The sequence below is a fragment of the Cololabis saira genome, chromosome 4, assembly GCF_033807715.1.
Source record: "Cololabis saira isolate AMF1-May2022 chromosome 4, fColSai1.1, whole genome shotgun sequence".
NCBI lineage: Eukaryota > Metazoa > Chordata > Actinopteri > Beloniformes > Belonidae > Cololabis > Cololabis saira.
This window is the reverse complement of record NC_084590.1, coordinates 43,279,495-43,302,475: the sequence shown is the minus strand read 5'-3', so window position 1 is coordinate 43,302,475 and position 22,981 is coordinate 43,279,495. Positions and strand designations below refer to the sequence as shown.

The window sequence follows — 22,981 nt, the reverse complement described above, 5'->3', positions numbered from 1 at the left end:
AGGACTAAACAGGACTAAACAAGACTAAACAAGACTAAACAAGGCTAAACAAGACTAAACAAGACTAAACAAGTCTAAACAAGACTAAACAAGTCTAAACAGGATTAAACAAGTCTAAACAAGTCTAAACAAGACTAAACAAGACTAAACAAGTCTAAACAAGACTAAACAAGACTAAACAAGACTAAACAAGACTAAACAAGACTAAACAAGGCTAAACAAGACTAAACTTGTCTATAAATGGACTTGAATCCTGTGAGTGTTGAAGTTGGAGACTGTTCGGTGACGGGACGACCCTTCTAGCAGAATTACATCCAGATTTAACCCTCAGCTCATCCTTCTGCTCAGTTCCAGCCATCGTATAAATGACAAATCTGTCCCATCAGTACCGTTACTGACCCGTTCTGCTCAGCTGGCTCTGAACACAACTGGAAGTTTCTCGTTTTTCATGTTTGTCGAGCCGTGGACACGAGAACAGGAAACCTGCACTCCTGCCATCGTTGCATCAAATCCTGCTCAGCGAGTGCAAACAAACCTGATTAATGTTGATCTTTGAGTTCCCGTCTCCTGTTTCTTTGTCGCGTTTTCCTGCATTCTGATTGGTCGAAGCTTCTCTCCTGCTGACTCTTAAATGTCGGTATCCTGGATCTTTATTCAGATGAGTTAAAGGTATTATCCATGATTTTGGAGAGCTAGCAAGATTTGAAAGTGGCACCTCCTCTAAGCCCCGCCCCCTCCTCCCCCTCCCGTCAGCGCTCCGTCCAAAGCCACGCCCCCACAAAGTTTGGGGAACGCGAATTTAAGGATAAGGATAATCTTTATTATCTCCCTTGAGAGAAATTTGTCTTGGACAAAACTAGATACTCCAGGCACCACATATATAACAAAACATATAAAATCACAATAAACAAAAACACATCGTCATATCCCCCCGCTCTTTGCATGCCCCCTCGCGATGTCCTAAAAAATCACCTCTACACAAAAAATACCTTGCTACAGCAACGTTATTGCACTTCCCTCTACACATACAGCAGTATACTCATTATTGCACTTCCCTCTACACATACAGCAGTATACTCATTATTGCACATCCCTCTATTCATACAGCAGCACACGTTACTTGGCGAAACAAAGACAAACTTGGCGCCCGTCTCTAGCGTCCGTGTCCAGCAGCGCCACGCCACCAAACCGAATTTGCAGGAATCGAGTTTTCCAGGATATTTTGGACAGCACATTTTCAACAAAACTACCCCATGTCTCATTCACCTGTAAGCGAGGCCGGTTTTTCACCCAAACGTGCATCCTGCCCACCGGCGTCTCCATCCCGGCGAGAGTGGAAAGCGGAGAGCGGCTGGCGGTGCGCTGCAGGCTCTTGAGCACGGCTACGGCGTAGGCTACGCCGTAGCCTACGGCGTACCCTACGGCGTACCCTACGGCGTACCCTACGCCATAGCCTACGGCGTACCCTACGGCGTAGCCGTGGGCGTGGGCGGCATGAAGGCATCTGATTGGTTCTTCCCCCCCCCTGCCAAGCCTCTGGTCCTGGATCAATCCGTTTCATTCGGACCGAATGAAACGGATTGGTTAGAGTTTTTACAGGATTAAAGCTGAGAGGGGGAGGAGAGGGCGGGGCTTTGAGGAGGTGCCACTTTCAAAGCTCTCTTGCTAGCTTCTTGCTAGCTCTCCAAAATCATGGATAATACCTTTTAAGGTCAGAGATGTTCTTCCTCCTAGTGGCCACGGGTGGAAGTGCACAGCGCTGCGTTTCCTCATTGGCTCTGCCTCCCGGTCTCGGTGGCCGTGTTTGTTTTTCCGTCCAAACAGCTGTAATCATTTCTGGTGACCTTTGAACTGTTGCCGTCGGTGTATGAGCACATTTGCATGAGATTAGGGTGGAGCTCAGCTGGCTGGGAGCTCGCTGGTATCCGCTGGTATCCGCTGGTCCAGGTCCAGCGAGCAGAACCAGACCCTGGAGGAGATAAAGCAGCGTCAGATAAAAACAAGACAAAACAAAAACCAGCCTCTGATTTCTGGATCAAGATAAGCGAGTCCTCTGGTGCCTCTCTGGAGACGAATGCAGTCGTACCATCCTGAGGTGGAACTGGAAATGTATTTTCAGATTATGATGCTAAACAATACTGAAAATGTTCACAACCCGACCCGTATTCCAGGCTGCTCCTTTGTACGTTGCTTGATAACTATTTTCTTAATTGTTTTGTTTGTTTTTTTTTCCTTTTACTTGCTCATTTGGTTTGTTTGAATCAACTGAAGCCAGCGCCGTCAGACTTTCTCCTCCAGCAGCTGTTGACCTCAGCAGTGCTGTCATGTGATCTACTAGCTCCAGTTTTAATCTCCAAATGGCGCTCTGGCGCTGACTCAGCATTTAGATCCGAATGAGGACGAATGTAAAGGTCTTATAAAGCGGTAGCCCCCGCCCCCCCCACATCCCCCAAACGCCTCATTTCCAGTAAAGCAGAGAGCTTGATGGATGCTGCAGATAAGCAGACGTCATCGCTGCTGCAGGTCGGTCCTGACATGCAAATCTCCCTGAGTCTGATACTCGTATGTAAATCAGCAGCTTGATTTCCCTGTGGCCTCTTCCCGCCTCGTTTGACAGTGAAATGTTGCAGTAATTGTAACTGTGGTCTGCGAGCTGCACATCGTTGGGATTTTTAAGGTCTTAAGTGTCATGTTAGAACTATTAAAGAACTATTTTTCATTTTGTTCCCTCTTCTATGAAATAATTAAAATATTTTTGTTTCTTTTTCTTCTTAATGCAGCCATTCTCTTCATCACTTCAATCTAGTAAAACTGTCTGTTAACGGCTTCTGTTGTATATACATGCATCAGTGTGAATCACAGACGAAAGAACTATATACTACAGTATAATTCTGCTTTAAACTTAAAAGTAAATTCTTATTTTTCAGTTTAAATGACAATGTTTTTAATAATGAACCCCTGATTTAGTTAATTCTGAGGGATACAACCAACAAAGTGCCGACATTTGCGAGTATAGCATATATTTAATGTTCTTTATTTAAATCCAGATTATATTTGTAGGTGAAGCTGTTGCTGCAGCTCTGACGTCACGAGGCCGTTCCCCTCAACCACATGATTAGATGCTTTTCTCTTTTTGTGGATAGTTTGTGGTTGTAAAAGCTTTTCTGTGTCTTTATCTTCTGTGTTGTTCTGGTTCTATCTGGTTGTTTTATCACCCACCTTAACTTTTCAACAGATCCCTTTTGAGATCAAGGATAAACCGGCAAAATATGGTTTAAAAAAAAAAGAAAGAAAACAGGTGATATTTGCTTTAGGGTTAAGTTTGATGGAAGAAACTGTACAGGAAAGTTTTTTTTTGTGAAGATGCTCATTTATCTGTCTCCCTTTAGTTAAACTCCAAATAACTTGTGGATGTAATTCTATTTCTGTGATCACGTGGTCGGGAGGAGACGCAGTTTGGAGTTTCAGTGTCTGATTAAAAAAAAAAAAAAAAAACTTTACATCCGCTGTTGATTTTTATCAGGTCGCATCTGTCCATGTTGCCCGCAGATACATAATCCGCAGTTTGCCTTCATAATCCAGAGACGTCACGTTGTGGGGAGGGGGGGGTGAGAGGAGAGCGGGTTCTGGATTCAACAGCAAATAAATACACAACTGGATTATAAAACTCCAAAGCTGTCCGGTTGGTGCTTGAAAACATCCGAGCAAATCCGGGAAGGGACCAGCAGCTGCTTTGTTTTTAACGAATAAAACAAGAGTGGCGTTCATGTCCCTGGAGACGGGACCGATGTGGTCCAGTCTGATGTGACTCCCTCCTCAGATAGCTCGAATTAATGCAGAAAAAAAACACTGGTTTTTAATGTCAAACCTGTAGATATTTATTTATTTTCTACAGTTTTCAACTTTCATTTCAAATAATTAATTTGAAAAACCTCAAAGTTGTTGCTTCTGCTTCTTCACTTCAAATCAGGGTCCTTTAAATACTTTTAATGCTGTTTTTTTTGTTGTTGTTATTTGTAAAAGTCTTTTTGTTCACTCATATAACAAGGCAAGGCAAGGCAAGGCAAATTTATTTATATAGCACAATTCAACACAAGGTAATTCAAAGTGCTTTACATTGACATTAAAAGCGGCAAGACATAATAACAAATAGGTAAGAATAAGAAAAGAAGTAAAATAATAAAAAGCACAAGCTGTTAAAAAAAACAAGGGCAGTAGAGTAGAGTACAGCAGGTTTAATTTAAGAGTACACTTCAGTAAACAGTAATGTTTTTAACCCTGATTTAAAGGATCTACAGTTGGAGCAGACCTCAGGTCTACAGGAAGTTTGTTCCACCGGTGAGGAGCAGAATAACTGAACGCTGCCTCACCTTGCTTGGTTCTGGTTCTTGGGACACACAACAAACCAGATCCAGATGAACCTCAGGGGTCTGGGAGCTTCATAGGAACTAACAGATCCAGCATGTATTTTGGTCCAAGACCATTCAGGTCTTTGTAGACCAGCAGTAAGATTTTAAACTCTATCCTTTGACTCACTGGAAGCCAGTGGAGTGATTTCATGACCGGTGTAATGTGGTCCAGTTTCCTGGTGTTTGTAAGGACTCTGGCGGCTCGTTCTGGATCAGCTGCAGCTGCCTGATGGTTTTCTTGTTAAGGCCTGTAAAGATGCCATTGCAATAATCCAACCTACTGAAAATGAATGCATGAATACGTTTCATAACAGCACGACTTAAAAGATGATGTATATTCAATTCAATTAAATTAAATTCAATTTTATTTATATAGCGTCTAATACAACAGATGTTGTCTCTAGACGCTTTCCAGAAATCCAGAACATGAACATAAACATAAATATAATTATAAATATAATCCCCCGAGCAATTATTACATATTATAATATATATATATATATACATATATATATATATATATATATATATATATATATATATATATTACTATTATTAAGTATTGAATCACAGTTGGGGGTAAAAAAGTGAATCATAAAGTACAAATGCTTCATCAGGAAATTAAATCAGCATTTTTACTTAATCAGGACATTAATATTCAGATTAAGTTGCATTTACTTCCCTGATTATATTAGTTTGTTTCTGACAGCAGTTTTCAGGGATGAAGTTTAATCGCAAGGTCAAAAGTCTCTCCTCAGAGCTCTGCTCTGATTGGTCGGATCTGCCGTCAGCCGTCTCTGTTTCATCCCCGGTGCAGACTCAGTCCCCTGTTAATAATTAAAACTGCTCACCGATCCTTTATGATCTCCGTCAGGGGAAACGTGAAACCACGGCTGCAGACGCAGCTGCTTTTGTTTATACGCAAATACATGTCCATATGAAAGTATCTGAATGTCCATCATGCTTTGCTGCCGGTATTTCCGCTGAGTTTCATCCCCACTGCCGTCATGTCTCCAGCTGAACCTCTGTCCTCCCACACAGATGACACGGTGTCGGCCAGCAGCAACATGGACATGGAGGACCGCGTCTCCCACCTGGAGCAGCGGCTGCAGCTGCAGGAGGACGAGATCCAGCTGCTCAAGTCCGCCCTGGCGGACGCCCTGCGCCGCCTGGGCTGCTGCGAGGATCAGAGCCAGGGCCCCCCCGCCGGAGGGGCCCGCGCTGGCAGGAGGCCCCTGGCCGCCGCCGCGTCCATGGCTCCCACCAAGGGTGAGCCATGCTGGAGGGATGGTCCCAAATAAACCTCTGAGTGGGCAGGTTCTCCTCTCCTGAAGCTGATGGTGTGTCTTACCTTGCAGTGCGTCAGCTCCTGCAGTCTCTCCCCTCCAAACCCGTGAGCAACGGTTACATCCAGCAGAAACGCCTCCTGTCCTCCCCGTCGTCTCCGAGGAAGGAAGTGCTGCAGTCCATAAAGAGGTACGATTGTAGGAACAAAAACAGGCTGCTGAGGCCGCTTGCTGATGCCTCACTCAAAAAAGGAAAAAGAAAAGGCTGTTGAATTACCGTATGTACTTGAATATAAGATGGTGTTTTTTGCATTGAAATAAGACTGAAAATGTGGGGGTCGTCTTAGATTCGGGGTCTAGACGTTATACCCATTCACAACGCTAGATGGCGCCAGATATCTTTAAAGCGAATGCTGAACTTAACTCCCCAGGCCAAAGCGAACCCCTGTCACGAAGAATAAAAATAAAAAATAGTACAAGAAAGAAAAGAGAAGAAAATAAGAGAAGAGATAACAGAAAGTGGAGAAACGTAGCGACAATCTGGAGAAAAGTGGAAGTTCGGCAGGTAAACCGGCAGCTGAGGAGAAGTTATGATGCAAACTTCAAGATAATGATTTCAATGAGGCAAAATAACATGCTTTTTCTCTCGAATATATTGTTATAATCATTTGTTTCAGATGTACTGTAATTATTTTCTGTATAAAAATGTAATTTGGTGTTCGGAAAGTCTTTCTTCAAACTTGAGTTTTGAAAAAGAGGGGGTCGTCTTATAATCGGGGTCGTCTTATATTCAGGACAATACGGTATATTAATGGTTAATACCAAGTTTTGTTGAGGGATGGCATCCGCTGCAAGTCTGAAATGAGAGAAACACAGGAAAACACACAACGAGCACACAAGCCGTTGGAATCTGCAAGAGAGAAAAACAAACAAACAGAAACGGGAACAGGCAGAGACACAAACAACAACCATTCCAGGTCCCTAAAACTTCAAGTTTTAGGGAGAGAATCAAGACTAGGCTACTGCGATTATCTGTCCCTAAAACTGTGGGGTTAGTATGTAGGTGAGTGAGCAGGTGTGAATGTCTGTGTAACTGTGTGTGTGCAAAGTGAAAACAAGAAGCTGACAAGGAATAAACCGGAACCCAGGCAACCAGCAGCCCCACAGAGAACCAGAAGAGGGCGGGAAGAGGATCCAGGTTTATTGTAACAAAAACATCAAAAGGCAGCAATCAATTATTATAATGCAAAAATAAAATAACAGACAATGATTCCAAAACGGTGACGGTCAACAAAAAATATATCAGCCTGCCAAATAAGCACTTTCCCTTGTCTACCTCCCGCCACCACACAACCAACCAAATAACAAATAAACGCCACACCCATAAGCCCCAACGTGGTGACGTAACATAAGCAACATTTCTATAATTCAAATTTATCCATAACTTAACTTAAAGTGCCATTATAATTAAGCAAAGCAAAAATGTGCTGTTTTGGCTGCTACAATGATTGAAGAGTAAATTGAATTGTTCGGTTCAGTTCATTTAACACATAAACATATTATTCCATGAAACCCTCCTCTTATGAAAGTTGAGAATCTTAAGGGCCACGGAAATCTTAGTACCGCCCCTGGATATACCCACGGTTGAAATGTTACAAATGAAAACTGGTGACGAGGAAATGTTTTTGGAAAAATGGTGACAGAGACTCTGAACCTTCAAAAACCCAATGTTGAAATCTTCCTCAGATCTTTTTTTCTTGATTGTAAATGATGTGTCCTGAACAGAGGTGGGTAGTAAAAAGTTACATTTACTCCGTTACATTTACTTGAGTAAGTTTTGGGAAATGTTGTACTTTTAGGAGTAGTTTTGAATCACTATACTTTTTACTTTTACTTGAGTAGATTTGTGAAGAAGAAACTGTTCCTCTTACTCCGCTACATTAGGCTACGTTGAGCTGTTACTTTTCTTTTATCGCTTTTATCCACGTACGCGTCAATCTCATGACATCACTGAGTGATTCTTTGGGAAAAATGTTTGTTTTTGCATGTTTTGTCACATTTACACAGACTCAAACACACACAGAGTTTCTATGAGTTCATGTTTGTTCTAGTTCTGCCTGGTTAAAAAAGAAAAGTACAAAGGCTTGAAATTTTGTGCTACTTGTGCTTAATTAATTTTTTTATTCGGTTTTATTTATTTTATTATTTATTAAAGTACTTGAATTTACTTTAATATTATTTTAATTTAAGCTTTTTTATTTTTTATTGATTTTAATTTATTTTATTTTATTGATTTAATTTGCCTGAAGATGATTATTTTGTACTTTTGTCTTTTTGAATGTTTGTGTTAAAATAAATCAGACGTTACTCAACAGTTACTCAGTACTGGAGTAGTTTTTTCACCAAGTACTTTTTTACTTTTACTCAAATAATTATTTGGATGACTACTTTTTACTTCTACTTGAGTCACATTATTCTGAAGTAACAGTACTTTTACTTGAGTACAATTTTTGGCTCCTCTACCAGCTCTGGTCCTGAAGCTTTACCTCGTGTTTCTGCCTCCCCTTCTCTCCCTCAGAAAGAGCATGTCCACAGAGCGACTTACCCTGGCCAGGAGAGAGATGGCAGCAGAGAGCCGCAGTCGGACCACGTCCTCCAGCAGCTCCTCGGGTGGCAAAAGGTAGCAGCACACTCCTGGGGGGGAGGGGGGGGGGCTGCCTGTCTCATGACCAGGGGTGTCAAGTAACGAAGTACAAATACTTCGTTACCTTACTTAAGTAGAAATTTTGGTTATCTATACTTCACTGGAGTGATTATTTTTCAGACTTTTACTTCATTTTCACACAATTATCTGTACTTTTTACTCCTTACATTTTAAAAACAGCCTCGTTACTCTATTTCATTTCGGCCTTTAAAAAAAAAACTGAATTTGGTTGTGGTTGGATGAGAAGTATAAACATAATACCATTCCGACACCCTATTGGTTTGTACGCGTCTGCTCTCTGAAACACATGTTAATGCTCAATAGTACACATATATGGTTCTTTAATATATTTGCATTATACTAAGATGCATTCATTTTCAATGGCTTTTGTCCTTAATGGCTTTTTTCCCCCTTACATTACTTTTACTTTTATACTTTAAGAAGTTTTGAAACCAGTACTTTTATACTTTTACTTGAGTAAAAAACTTGAGTTGATACTTCAACTTCTACAGGAGTATTTTTAAACTCTAGTATCTATACTTCTACCTGAGTAATGAATGTGAATACTGAAGACACCTCTGGTCATGACATCTGTAAATATTGGCTGAGACGGGAAACCTGCAACCTGCTGTGCTTGCTTGACAAACCCGAGGCCCACGTTTGGGTCATGTGATCACGGCTGTCACTCAGATTGTGATGACGAGTCGTCTTCCTCCTGCACCGTCTTCTCGGTCTGTAAACAGAAAACTTAATTACAGTAACTTAAATATCAGTTTATTTTTATTTTTTTGTCACTTTGTCTTTATTGGATTTCCAGGTTATTACAACTGCACATTTTTACCAGATTACAAAGATTACCTGTATATTCACCTCAAGTAGAAAAACATGAACATAAACTTGTGGGTTAGCACATTAATAATCTATCCAAAAAGAGAAAAGAAAAAAGTTGTCCGCATCCTTATACTTTCTCTAGATAAATTGTCCACTTTTGCCATCTCTTCTCAAACAGCCCTTCCCTCAAACCCAGCATATGGGTCAGTCTTTCCATCGTCTATATTTCTTTCAAAATATCCAGCCACTGTTTTAGAGTACCGTAGGTGAATCAGGTTTATACCAGCTTCTAGTGATGGTTTTCCTAGCAGCTGTAAGGAGCGTCTTAACCAACCAGCGATCCTCTGCCTGCACTACCGTTGCAATGTGACACAAATATAAGACAGTACATGTCAATGGAATCTCATACCCAAGTACTTTTGTCAGAACTGAATGTACATCTTTCCAGAAAAGATTTCACTTTTTTGCAATTCCAAAAAATATGTGCATGATGTGCATTTAATGTACATTTAAAGAAATAAATATCAGTTTAAAACGCAGACAGACTGTCCTGGGTGTGGCTTTACCGTCTTGCAGTGCATGCTGGGATACACTCCCGAAGGAGCCTGATAAGAAAATCCAGATGAGATGTAATAAACTGTTAAATGCATCAGGAGCTCAGGAAAGTTGGGCTGATGTGTAAATTAAGAGTTCAAACTTTTTGTTGATTATATAATTAAAAAGTGGAAATTAAAGTGGAATTAAAACGTGGAAAAATGTGATATTGAGGCTGATAAGTGTTAGTTTTGAAAAGTAAATCTGTCATTCTGGTATCGGAGTAACTCGTTTCAGGGAGCTGCTTCACTAAAACAGCTGAGAACAGGGACATTTATCAAAACCATCATCCCTGAAACAGTTCGTCTCAGCCTCCATGTGAACGTTTAAAAGGACAAATATAAACACGGTTCAGAAGCTGTTTCCCTCTCTGGGTCCAATCTCTGTTAAGGTGGACTGAACCAGTGTAAACTGTCCTGTGGTCTGACCAGTCAGAGTGACAGAGTGAGTTCTTGTGCAGACGATGTAATCCGGAGGAGATTAGTGACTGTAAAAGGGGAGATTGTAGCCAGACAGCAGAGGATGGAGGTGTGGAGAACAACCCTGGGGGTGAAGAAGATGAAGATGACAAAAGGCGGAGCAGAGGATGAAGTGGTGGAAGCTGAGAAAAGGAAGTTGATACGGGCTCTGGGTGGTGAGGAGGTGATGGGATCAGGGAGACGGGCAGGAGAGCACTCGCTGTGTCATCTGTGAGGAGAGTAGGCTTGGTGGTGGGATGAGGAGGTGCAGGAGTGTACAGGACTGTCTCAGAAAATTAGAATATTGTGATAAAGTTCTTTATTTTCTGTAATGCAATTTAAAAAAACAAAAATGTCATACATTCTGGATTCATTACAAATCAACTGAAATATTACAAGCCTTTTATTATTTTAATATTGCTGATTATGGCTTACAGTTTAAGATTAAGATTCCCAGAATATTCTAATTTTTTGAGATAGGATATTTGAGTTCTTAAGCTGTAAGCCATAATCAGCAATATTAAAATAATAAAAGGCTTGCAATATTTCAGTTGATTTGTAATGAATCCAGAATGTATGACATTTTTGTTTTTGTAATTGCATTACAGAAAATCACAATATTCTAATTTTCTGAGACAGTCCTGTAATTCTTATTTGAAAATGTCTCCGTCGGGCAGCTCGGTGGCGCAGCGGGTTAAGCAGCGGCTCATATACTGAGGCTACAATCCTTCTGCAGCGGTCGCAGGTGCAAATCCCGGCCTGCGCACCTTTGCTGCATGTCATCCCCGATCTTTCTCTCTACCCCTTTCATATCTGCAGCTTGAATAAAGGGCCACTAGAGCCCAAAAAAAATCTAAAAAAAAGAAAATGTCTCCGTCTCCCAGTCTTGATATTGCCGTTGGTCTTAATAACTCCACCCCCTCCGCTTATGTAAGCGGTTCTTTCCTCTAAACTCATCAAAGAGTTGGAACCGGTTCTTCTGGACCGGAGCCAGTTCTTTGTCAGTGGAAACAGAAAGCCCAGTTCCAAACTCAGCACTGGCCCAGAACCAGAACCAGACTGGAACCGGTTTGGTGGAAAAGGGGTACCAGAGGGCTGAAGAGACTGGACTAGAGGGAGATGCAGCGTGAGGTGAAAGGAGAGGTTACAAAGGCCAAACAAAGGGCGTATCGTGACCAGGCTGGACAGTTATCAGGGAGAAACTGATCTGTACAGGTCGGAGATGCAGAGACGGGAGGATGTGCAGCAGGTCAGGATGAAGAGGGAAATGTACTGACAGGACCCAGAAGTGTGATGAGAAGCTGGAACTCTGAAGAGTTGATGAACGAGGACAATGAGAGAGAACAAAGAGCAGAAGAGGCGAGTGCTGTGGACCACGAGGTACCAAAGAATAGTGAAGGTGAAGTTAGGAGGGCGTTGAAGAGGATGAAGAGTGGAAAGGTGGTCCTGATTATACAGCTGTACAGGTATGGAAGTGCCTGAGATCTCAGAGAGCGACGGGATGGCTGAGGAATGCAGGCGAAGCGTGATGGTGCTCATCTGTGAGAACAAGGTGCAGGGTCTGGACCTCGGCACAGTGGATGAGAGTCGTCTCCTGATACAAAGTCTAGAATTTCAGCCTCCTAGCTCAACGCGTTAGTGAACTGTGCAATAAAAGACACGAAATAGGCCTCATAGGCAAACCTATAACAATACATAACAAACCTCCTGTGCCTACTGAGCATTAATAACATGTCATAATCGAAGGAGAACTGATTAAAACGGATGTCCTTAACAGGAACCTATTGTATTATTGAATTATAAAGGACACTTTCGCTTTTTTGTGTTTACAAATGTTAAAGGGAACCCTGCATATTAAGACATGTAGGTCTTAAAAGATAAATGTTGGTATCAATTATAACAATGTGATATAAAAAACCTTGTTGATGTCTTCGTTTTTATAAAATTTGAAAATATAATTTAACATGTAGGTCGCCATTGTTTTTTACGTTCTGGGTAGTACGTCACACGGTGGCACCTGCTAACCCCCGTCCACTGTTCTGACACCCAGAAACAGATGAAAACACAGCTAAACAGGTGACGGCGCACCAGAAACACAGATGAAAACACAGCTGAACATTAAGGTGACGGCGCACCTACAAAAAAGTAAAATAAAATTAAAAAAAAGTGCAGCCCCATACAGCATGAACTATAAAAACACCATAAAACTCAGATAGACTAACAGACCACACGTTTCAACTAGCAGATAACCGATGCTACAATAAAAACCCCAGCCAGATCTGGCGTCATTAAATTAAATAAAGATGTTCTTGCCTATTTGACGCGAAGTCTGCGCCGTTTCGTCAAAGTCCCGGGCCAGTCCCCTCAGCGTCGGGTCTGTCATCACCCAGCACCGAGGCCGGTTTTAGGGGGGAGAGGGGGGGGCTATGCCCACTCAAACGTGCATATTGCCCACCGGCGTCTCCATCCCGGCGGCTGCAGCGAGAGCGGAGAGCGCAGAGCGGAGAGCGGGTGGCGGAGCGCTGCGGGCTGTAGAGCCCCGGCTACGCAGGCTACGGCGTAGCCTACGCCGTCTACGCCGTAGGCTACGCCGTCTACGCAGGAGCCTAATGCACTGGTAAGATGCGCACAACATTGATCATTTTTGCAGATCTCCCTTGCATCACAGAACTTTGATCCAGTTTGCCTGAACCGAGACGTCTTATGGGCTCCCTCGTCAGCCTCCACGGCCGGGAGAGAGCTGCTCAACTATGTTTTAGATACCTGTCCCAGTTAAACTAATGGGGCTTATCTTCCCAGAGCCACCGTCGTACGTCATCGCCCCCAGAATACATTGCGCAGGTAAAACATGGCGCCTCCCGCAGGTCAAAATATGTAATAAACATTGTAGATTTTTAAAGCAATTAGATTATTTTATGTGTTTCTAACAACATATTTTAGTATAAGAGAACAATTGTGGCTAATTAGGGACTACATGTCTTAATATGCAGGGTTCCCTTTAAAGATATTAAAAGAAAACCATAACACAATGAGGAAAATACTGTGGCGAACAAGTCGTGCCAGGAGCGTGTCTCAAACCCCAGTCTCCCAGACCACAGTCAACTGCACTAACCAGTCGGCCAAATGCTGATGTGTTGCCCAGGCGGGCAAGGCCTTATCTTATCTGTGGTCGTTACACTATGTTCCAAAAAGTATTGTTTATAATGGACAAGATCCGGCATTTTACGTTGAAATCTATTGTTCATGTTTTAAAATTCTAGCTAAATACATAAAAAAGGGAGGTGAGGTGTGAGCTTCATAACAAAACTTCTGTGCCTACTGAGCATTAATAACATGGGGTTAGCCATAGAAAAGGGCGATAATGAGGTGTGAGCTCCATAGCAAGCATTAATAACATGGGGTTAGCCATAGAAAGGGGCGATAACAGCCTCCTGCGCCTACTAGTAGGTAAAAATAGGGCCCTACTGGCCCATATCTATGGGATGATTGTTATTGTTTTGTCCTTCATTCAATGGTATGACAGCAGTCAAATCGGGTGACGGATCCCATTGACTTCGCATAGTACTATATCCGTGGTGCTCCCATTAAAACCAAAATAAAAACACTGCTAAAACAGCGTTAAAAACATGCTTTTACAAACTGACAGTAACAAACAGTACCTTGCGTGACAAAAACTCATAATTTAGCCACTATAACAAAGAATAATATATACATAATAATAATAATGTCATATTCCGTGTATATATCACGACAATGGATCCCATTGACTTTGCATGGTACAATATCCGTGGTGCTCACACGGAATTATACCACTTTCCGTGTTGGTACCACGGAAAATAGTGGTGAGAGTTCGTGGGCATTTCACGGATTTTTGTGAGATCAGGTTGGTACAAGAAGTGCAGTCCAAACGTTTAAAACCATTAGTATTCAAAACTTTTAAGGACGGAAATTCTTTTCAGCTTATTTCCTTCTGTTCTCATTTGCATTTTATGCTCTGTCCCCAAAAATCCAGATGAAAAAGCTCATATAATAACAAACTCACTCATATATTTGTAATACTGGCTCTAAACCCTGGCACTCATGTTGCCTGCAGATAAAAGGTGCTCTGTCCTCCGCGCTTTTAAATAAAACATTTACACCGGGTGTTTTATCAGATTGGTTCCGTTTTTTGTGTTTGCTTTCTGAAGCGGGTTGTCATGGAGACGTTTGACCTTTGTTGCTGGCTGTTGGTTGGCGTGACGAGACTGCTCAGGTGTCAGTAAACGCAACACGAGCGGGGTTTTGTCATCGCTAAAGGGAGTCAAGAGGAAGTTCCTCCAGAGTTGGAAGAAGAAAATACATTTTCAAGCATCCCAGTCTTTTTTTTTTCTTTAAACCCATCATTTAATCTTTCTTTTCCTTTCTTTTCTCCTTTTTATCATCTTTCTGCTGACTGTCAGACGTCTCGGTAGGAGGGGGCGTGGTTACACGTGGGGGGCGTGGTTTCTCGGTCAGGGGCTGCGTTCTGATTGGACGGCGAGGTCCGTCAGGCTGAAATAAAAGTTTCGAGCCAAGGAGGAAGTCGGTGCGTCTCTGCAGGACTGGATCGGGACAGGACCAGGACACAAACCTCTCTGTTGACTCACGGAAACGCTGCAGACATGAAACGATCCTCCAGGTAAACAAGCGCCTCATAACAGCTGGAGAATGGTCGACAGGAGAGCCGCAGGTAGCAGGTTGGGTTGAGAGCTGCCAGCAGAACACGTCGTTCTCCTACTAATTCATTCATATATAAAGTTATCTAAAGTGTGTAGTTTTACTCTGGAAGACCAGATTAGATACATTTTACTTTGGTTTTAAAGTTGCATTTAAGTGTTGTGTATTTTCTGGTTGTTTTTTGGAGATCTGGCATGTTGGCAGCCTGCAGAAGTGGTTGTTATGAAACTGTCGCCTCGCACGCAGGGATGCGGTCGGCTCCGTCTGCAGAGCCGTGGGGAGGGGCAGCAGCACGCAAACATGAATAAAACAGTTGCACGTGTGGACCAAAAGTTTCAGGATATTAAATTATGTACTGTGGGGTCCAGACGAGGAACAAAAGTCTGCAGGGAAGTGCGTCATGGTCTGCTTTTAACTAGGAAGGACTGAAGTTTGACTTAAGAGGGACTTGTGTGTTTTCTTGTAATACGTCACCTCTTCAAGGAGTCATATACAGGACTGTCTCAGAAAATTAGAATACTGTGATAAAGTTCTTTATTTTCTGTAATGCAATTTAAAAAAACAAAAATGTCATACATTCTGGATTCATTACAAATCAACTGAAATATTGCAAGCCTTTTATTATTTTAATATTGCTGATCATGGCTTACAGTTTAAGATTAAGATTCCCAGAATATTCAAATTTTTTGAGATAGGATATCTGAGTTTTTTCTTAAGCTGCAACGCGTTGCTCATGTTGAGGTTAAACTGCTGTGAGAAATGCTGCAGAGGCTGTTTCTCCTGGTGCAGCATCACTCTAGCATGAGGCTGCTGTGGGACAGATGTTTCTATTATTCATGCTGGCCATTGATTGGACTTCCCGTTGAACCTGCAGCAAACATGCAGCGGAGACGAGTACTTTCACCACAATAAACAAGTCAACCCGGTACTGAAAAACTTGCATAATCTCCATTTATACTTAAAAAAAGTTTATCTGTCCGATCTCTCTCTGCGCCGTTTCTTCTGCCCTCCGACTCCACAGTAATGTCAGAGACTGTTAGTACAGTATAATATAATTATGTCTGATTATAGTTTCCCAGAGAGAGCTGGATGTGAAGGAAAAAGTGTTTGTGTACACCAGCTTGCCTGCTGCAGCACTTTGTTCATAATGGATGAGCAAGTGGGCGTAGGTTTGAGCACTCCCATAGATCACCAGTTCAGGACACCACAACCCATCACGTCCCGGAGCTGGGTGTCGTCTTTTCTTCAAGACTTTACTGACAAAAATTACCTTTTTTATGCCTAAACTAAAGCTGTCTTTCAAAATAAGATAAAAAACCTAAACTTTCTTGCTGGTTTTTGGTATAAAAGGTGGATTTGAGCAGGTGTGTAGGGGTAGATAGTGTCAAGATCCAATGCATCACACCGTAGCCTGATCTCTTCTGTTGAAAATGGTTCCCATGGCATGATGGGAAAAGAGACCAATAAACTGGAAACGTTAATCATCAGAGACTAACTGATCAGATATCAATCCCAATATTTAGGGACGGATCAACGGAGATGAATATTAAACCGGTGTATAAGCCGATCCACAATTTTGCTTGATTTTATAAACTTTGCTTGAGTTTGATTATCTTTTCTGTTTTTGTTTTTACATTTTGTAACAAATAGCAGCTGATTGCACTTAAATCAGGTTTATTTTGAAACATTGTGTGGATGGAAGATGTTTAGTTTGAAAAGAAATGTTAACTTAACTCATTGCCCTTGAAAGTGCGATAGAAAAGGGTTAATCGCAACTCTGTCAGTCCCGTACCAGCGATTTCCTGCATGACGGTCTGTGGATCAGCACTTTCCTCCCTCCTCCGTCCTTCATCCTCTTAAGTGGTTGCAGCCATAAGTGCACTAGAGAGATGTGCCATCATGATGTAGGAATATGAGTGAAGACTCAGAACGCTGATGAATCAGAACGTAATCTGCATCTATGCACAAGTGTCGTGGCGATGTTTGGCCCTGATGGTGAAGCTGCAACATGTCACGCTGTCAAGAGATGGTGTTTGTGAGGGAGATGAAGGTCAAATGTGCAAAAAGGGCGGACGCCGAATACAGAAAGAACTTGAATGTGCTAATTTACAAAGTGTAGTATAAACTTGAGTGAAAAGTGTAGTTGACGTGTACTATGAGGTCCTGCTGGAGACCAGTCCAGGGGGACCTGGAGAGACATAAATTGTTCCCACGATCCGTTTGCAGAGGCAGGCTGAAGCAGGGAGACTAGGGCTGGGGAACGATTCAAATGTCAAGATTCGATTCGATTACGATATTGATTTGGGTTAGTGTTATTAAAACTGTTTTTTGAGCTGTTGCATGAATTATATGACTGTTATGCAATTATGCAAAATATTACTACTAGTATTATATTGAGATTAAACAGCAAGTATTGGCAGCTAATGATGCTGTAAGGACCAATCAGCTCCCAGAATGCTGATAGAACTGCTTTCAGAAACATTGTGGGTCAGAATTACCAAACAGATCCAGGGAGGAAACAGACACGGATGAAATTGGTTTTATTTTTTCCCACATTCCGTTTTTATTTGTTCCATTTTCGGTCTATTTTGGTTTTTAATTTTTGAGCATTTGGCTTTTAGCATTTTTTGCAAATGTAACCCCAATACAGTATATAAAGTAATGAAATATAGACAATTTATGCAATTATAACCTAACACTTTAATGTTTTCATACCTTTAAACTTATTTAAAGGCAAAAACATGGCACCATTTATTCTCGTGTCCAACAAAACATTCCTTTTTTGGGGATAAACAAAAAAATAACCAAAAGTTGTAATGTAATGATGAAAAAAATTTTTTTTTAAAAATTGATCTTTAGACATATGAATCGATTTTTAGGAATTAATATGAGAATCGATTTAGAATTGGGAAATCGATTGTTTTTCAACACAGGCCTAAGGGAGACCGTCCTGCATCTCCCAGGTCCTAGACCAGTCCTGTCCCTCAGGATCCAGAGCAGGACTACAGTTTAATTCACAGTGAAACGATAAGACCGTGTTTCTTTTACCTGGGACTGTTAAAGACAGAGTTTATGGGGCTTAAACGGTTCTCGTGTGACTGAGTAGTTGTATCTGGACCCAGGGGTGTATCCGTTTCCCCCGAGTCTCCTACGAGAACATGGTCTCCAGAGTCGGCCCCTACTGCATGTTAATGAGCGTTGTGTTTGTGCATCCGTCTCCCTGGAGACTCCAGGCTCAAACTGCCGCCGCCGCCGGGGTTTTTGTTGTGGAGGTATTTGCCCCGGTGGGCTGCCAGCTCCCCTGCTCGCCCTGCACTAATTACAGGTCCTGGATCCGTCTCTGTTAGTCTGTCTGTCATTGGCTAGAAGCAGGACACGCCTCGTTTTCCTGGCAGAGCATTCACACACACACACACACACACACACACTCACACGCTCAGCGCAGGAAACAAACAGGCCTTTATGTGGTTATTAAACAGAGTGGATGCTCTGCTGGGAGAGACAGCAAACACCGGTGGGGTTGTTACGACTCTGGCCCCTAAACCTCCTCTAACCGTCCCTTACCTGTCCTGTAACTGGCCCTTAACAGTCCTCTAACCGGCCTCTAATGGCCCTTTTCCACTAGTACCTACTCGCTCGCTTCTACCCGCCACGGCCCCGTCTTGCGCTTTTCCACTACGGGCCAAGGCGGGTGGAGCCGTGCACATACTTTTTCTGTAACCATTCTGCCGAGGTTCTAACCGGGCTGAGCCGGCACTATATCTGACGTCACCACCCTCCACGCCACTGATTGGTCGGGGGCCGGGGCCGTCACACGTTTTAATCAGGAAGCGGGAGTCAGCGCGAGAGTGACTCGCGGCGATTTTATTATAAAGCGCAAACGTCTGTTTGGTGATCCAACTCTGAAGTGCAGATGTTCATAAACCTGGTGTCTGAGGAGAGAATTAAAAAAGGGATGTAGACGGGTGATAAGGAATAAGATAATTTAATAGCCGCGGCTAAAAGCAAATGTGTGACAATGTATACTCAAATATTCACGATATAGTAGTTTTGTACATCGCACAGAGTAGAAGCCGAGATACATCGAGTATACTCGATATATCGCCCAGCCCTAGTAGGTACTAGTGGAAAAGCACCATAACCAGCCTCATACCAGCCTCTAACCGGTCCTATAACCGTCGTCCTCTAAATAACCGTCGCCTAACCCTCATCTAACCGTCCCCTAACCCTCATCTAACCGTCCCCTAACCCTCATCTAACCGTCCCCTAACCCTCATCTAACCGTCCCCTAACCCTCATCTAACCGTCCCCTAACCGTCCCCTAACCTTCATCTAACCGTCCCCTAACCCTCATCTAACCGTCCCCTAACCCTCATCTAACCGTCCCCTAACCCTCATCTAACCGTCCCCTAACCCTCATCTAACCGTCCCCTAACCCTCATCTAACCGTCCCCTAACCGTCCCCTAACCCTCATCTAACCGTCCCTTAACCCTCATCTAAGCCTCATCTAACCGTCCCCTAACCCTCATCTAACCGTCCCCTAACCGTCCCCTAACCCTCATCTAACCGTCCCCTAACCGTCCCCTAACCCTCATCTAACCGTCCCCTAACCCTCATCTAACCGTCCCCTAACCCTCATCTAACCCTCATCTAACCCTCATCTAACCCTCATCTAACCGTCCCCTAACCCTCATCTAACCCTCATCTAACCGTCCCCTAACCCTCATCTAACCCTCATCTAACCGTGCCCTAACCCTCATCTAACCGTGCCCTAACCCTCATCTAACCGTCCCCTAACCCTCATCTAACCGTCCCCTAACCCTCATCTAACAGTCCCCTAACCCTCATCTAACCGTCCCCTAACCAATCCTATAACTAACCATCCTCTAACCGGTTCTCTAACCGTCTCTTACCTGTCCTCTAACCGTCCTCAGATGTTTGTGCTGCGTGAGACGAGCTCTAATCCGGGTTTTATCACCAGTGTGATTGTTTCCTGGACTCTTTGTTCCCTAAATGATCGGTGTTGTGGAAAACCTGAACAATGAAGTTCATGTGAGGACATGTAGATGCTCTCGGTTAATTGCAGGGATCAGATGTTCCCTCCACTGTCCCCCTCCCTCTGCTCTAAATCCCCGTCATGTCATTGACTCGGCCCGCAGCGGTGCCCGCCTGTCAGCTGATCAGCTGATCGGCTGATCGGCCGGGCGACGGCGTCCCGGGATGCTGATGCCCTCGGTGGCCAGACGGCTGATTCAGGTCTCCGAGCTGCAGAGTCATGAACCGGCCGCAGGTTTTGATTGACAGCTCTGCTTTCACGCTGACTCGCCATGGGGGCGTTTCAGATTCATTCATTTCACTTTTATCCTCTTTCTTTTAAACACATGCACTCAACTCAGAGCTGCACAACACAACCTCTCTGTTTACTGTCTGCTGACGGATCAAAGGCTCCTGCATCGCAGCAGCGTCGTCTAACAGCCACATTAGAGACGGACCTTCTAACGCTTTGTTGTTTTCAAAGTTTGCGTCATAAAGACTTCCACGTCATCTAAAAGGTCTTTTGAAAGTGGGTTAAAAAGTCTGAACAAATCCCCTTTATTCACCCATGAAAGGCCTCAGACCTGTTTACTGTAAGAACTTTTAAACTGTTCCACACATCTCCTGACGGATGAACTTTGCTGAGACGGTTGATTTGACTTCGTCCAGTCAGCGTATTAATTGTTGATGTGAAATGACGAGTTGTCGCCTCTGCTCAGCGGGATGAAGACGGTCTGCTGACTCTGAGCCGTCCAGCTCTCCAGTGCCGCTCCGGTTTGTCCAGAGGAACGTAGCTGAGAGCTGCAGCCTGCCTACCTCGTTAAATAATGAATTGGGACGTAATGGACTGATATCACAGAGGGGTCTGAGGAGTGTGTGTTTGTCCTCACTGGCTCCTTAGAAGCTGGTTCTGATCGTGCAGATGGACCTTCACACTTTTCTTTTTATCTGTTTCAGTAAATCCAAAGAGTGCACGTTCAACGGCGAGGACGGCTACGTGCGGATGTTCCTGCGCGGCCGACCCGTCACCATGCACGTCCCCGACCAGCAGAGGGACGGCTACGCTCTGGACCAGAAGGTGGCGCTGCCGGAGAGCAAGCTGAAGCTGGAGTGGGTGTATCCTTCAGACCGGGATCGGGACCGGGATCGGGTCTCTGCTCGGTCACTGGTTACCGGGGTCACCAGGGTTCACTAGGGTCACCATGGTTACCAGGGTTATCATGGTTATCATGGTTACCAGGGTCACTATTGTTACTAGGCCAGCTGACAGTCTTCCTCTCCTCTCCCTCTGCTCTTCAGGTTTTTATACAAGCTGATGGACGTTAACATTAGAGATAGCCAGTTAGGTTAAGTTACAAGGTTGGTAAACGTTGGCTGCGCTGTGTCTTACCTTGCTCTACGCTGACTTTATTAATTCCAGCTTAACCGTCACCACCTTTTTTAAAATATTTGTGTTGAGAATCTCTGAGGCCTCTATTTTCTTCTTCTCTTTTCTCTTCTTTTCTGAGCACCAGACTTGTGCTGACCGGACATTTTGACCATTCTAATGGTTGAATTAAATGATTACATAAAATTTTGATCAGCGGCCAAACCATTTTTGTGTTGGGGGTTCTTGACCACAAGGACAATTAGGAAGAAAACAAATAACAAGCTTTTATGTAACTCAAATACTACTTATTTGTTCCACAAATAGGCATATTTTGAAACATTTTGAAAAATGATTCCATAATTTAATGAGAATAAAAAAAAAATATATATATATATATATATATATATTTTTTTTTTTTTCAGTTCTGGGCCCCCCCACCTACCCTGGGCCCGGGACAATGGACCCGTTTGCCTCCCCCCCCCCCACTATCTGCGGGCGTGATTGTTACCATGGTCTCAGGTTCACCAGGGCTACCAGGGTCACCATGGTTACCATGGTTACCAGGGTCACCAGGGTTACCAGGGCTACCACTGTAGCTGGCGTGTTTGGACCAGTTTTATTCTGGACAACGACCTTCTGAACCTTCAAAACCATATATATATATATATATATATATATATATATATATATATATATATTTTTTTTTTTTTTTAAGTTCTAATCTAAACCTGTTCGTCCCGTCCCGGCTGTCTTCCCTAACGGAGCCGGCCCAGGTACGGCTACCGCGGCCGGGACTGCCGCTCCAACCTGTACCTGCTGCCCACCGGGGAGATCGTGTACTTCAACGCCTCGGCGGTGGTTCTGTACAACACGGAGGAGCAGCAGCAGCGGCACTACCTGGGCCACAACGACGACGTCAAATGGTGAGGGGGGGGGGGGGGCACCTGCACCTGCACCTGCACCTCCACCTCCACCTGCACCTCCACCTCCACCTGCACCTCCACCTCCACCTCCACCTGCACCTCCACCTCCACCTGCACCTGCACCTGCACCTCCACCTCCACCTGCACCTCCACCTCCACCTGCACCTCCACCTGCACCTCCACCTGCACCTCCACCGGCCGGTCGGTCTGGGACCGGGGAGCCCGTGGGTTCAGTCCCGGGCGCCGGTGTTCTGCCAATCCTTGCTACCTGCTGAGAAATGCTACTTTGTGGTTCTGCGCATGCGCACAGACGATTTTCAAAGTTTGATTGCCACACCAATCATTTCTTGCACGATGTAAAATGGATAATATGGAATGTTGAGTATTTCATCCTTCAAAATACACGACCCATGACATGAATTGCATTACACTTTGTGAACATTATATGATAAAGAGAAAAAAAATCAATTCTATCGCTTTTTGATATTTGATATTCATTACGTCATTCGCCTTTATTTAACCAGGCAGGTCATTAAGAACACATTCTTATTTAGAATGACGGCCTGGCTAGAGACAAGGACCACTAGGGGGAAAAGGAAGTGGTTTAGGGAGTAAAACACAGTAAAATTGTAACCCTGCAAAGGTAGAAAACCATTAAGTAGCATTTTTTGGCAAAG

General features: G+C 43.5%; 1 protein-coding gene across 3 annotated transcripts in view; it reads left to right on the top strand.

Moving 5' to 3' along the window:
- Nucleotides 1-22,981, top strand: part of eml2 (EMAP like 2) — a 57,653-nt gene that overhangs the window by 15,010 nt on the left and 19,662 nt on the right. For all 3 annotated transcript variants that reach the window (XR_009782505.1, XR_009782506.1, XM_061719861.1), the window contains exons 2-6: nt 5,451-5,678; nt 5,768-5,885; nt 8,274-8,375; nt 20,970-21,128; nt 22,155-22,304. Coding sequence is in view for 1 of the 3 variants with exons in the window: in XM_061719861.1 (XP_061575845.1) it covers nt 5,451-5,678; nt 5,768-5,885; nt 8,274-8,375; nt 20,970-21,128; nt 22,155-22,304 (757 nt within the window). In the remaining 2 variants the exon portion in view is untranslated. The remainder of the gene's footprint in view (nt 1-5,450; nt 5,679-5,767; nt 5,886-8,273; nt 8,376-20,969; nt 21,129-22,154; nt 22,305-22,981) is intronic.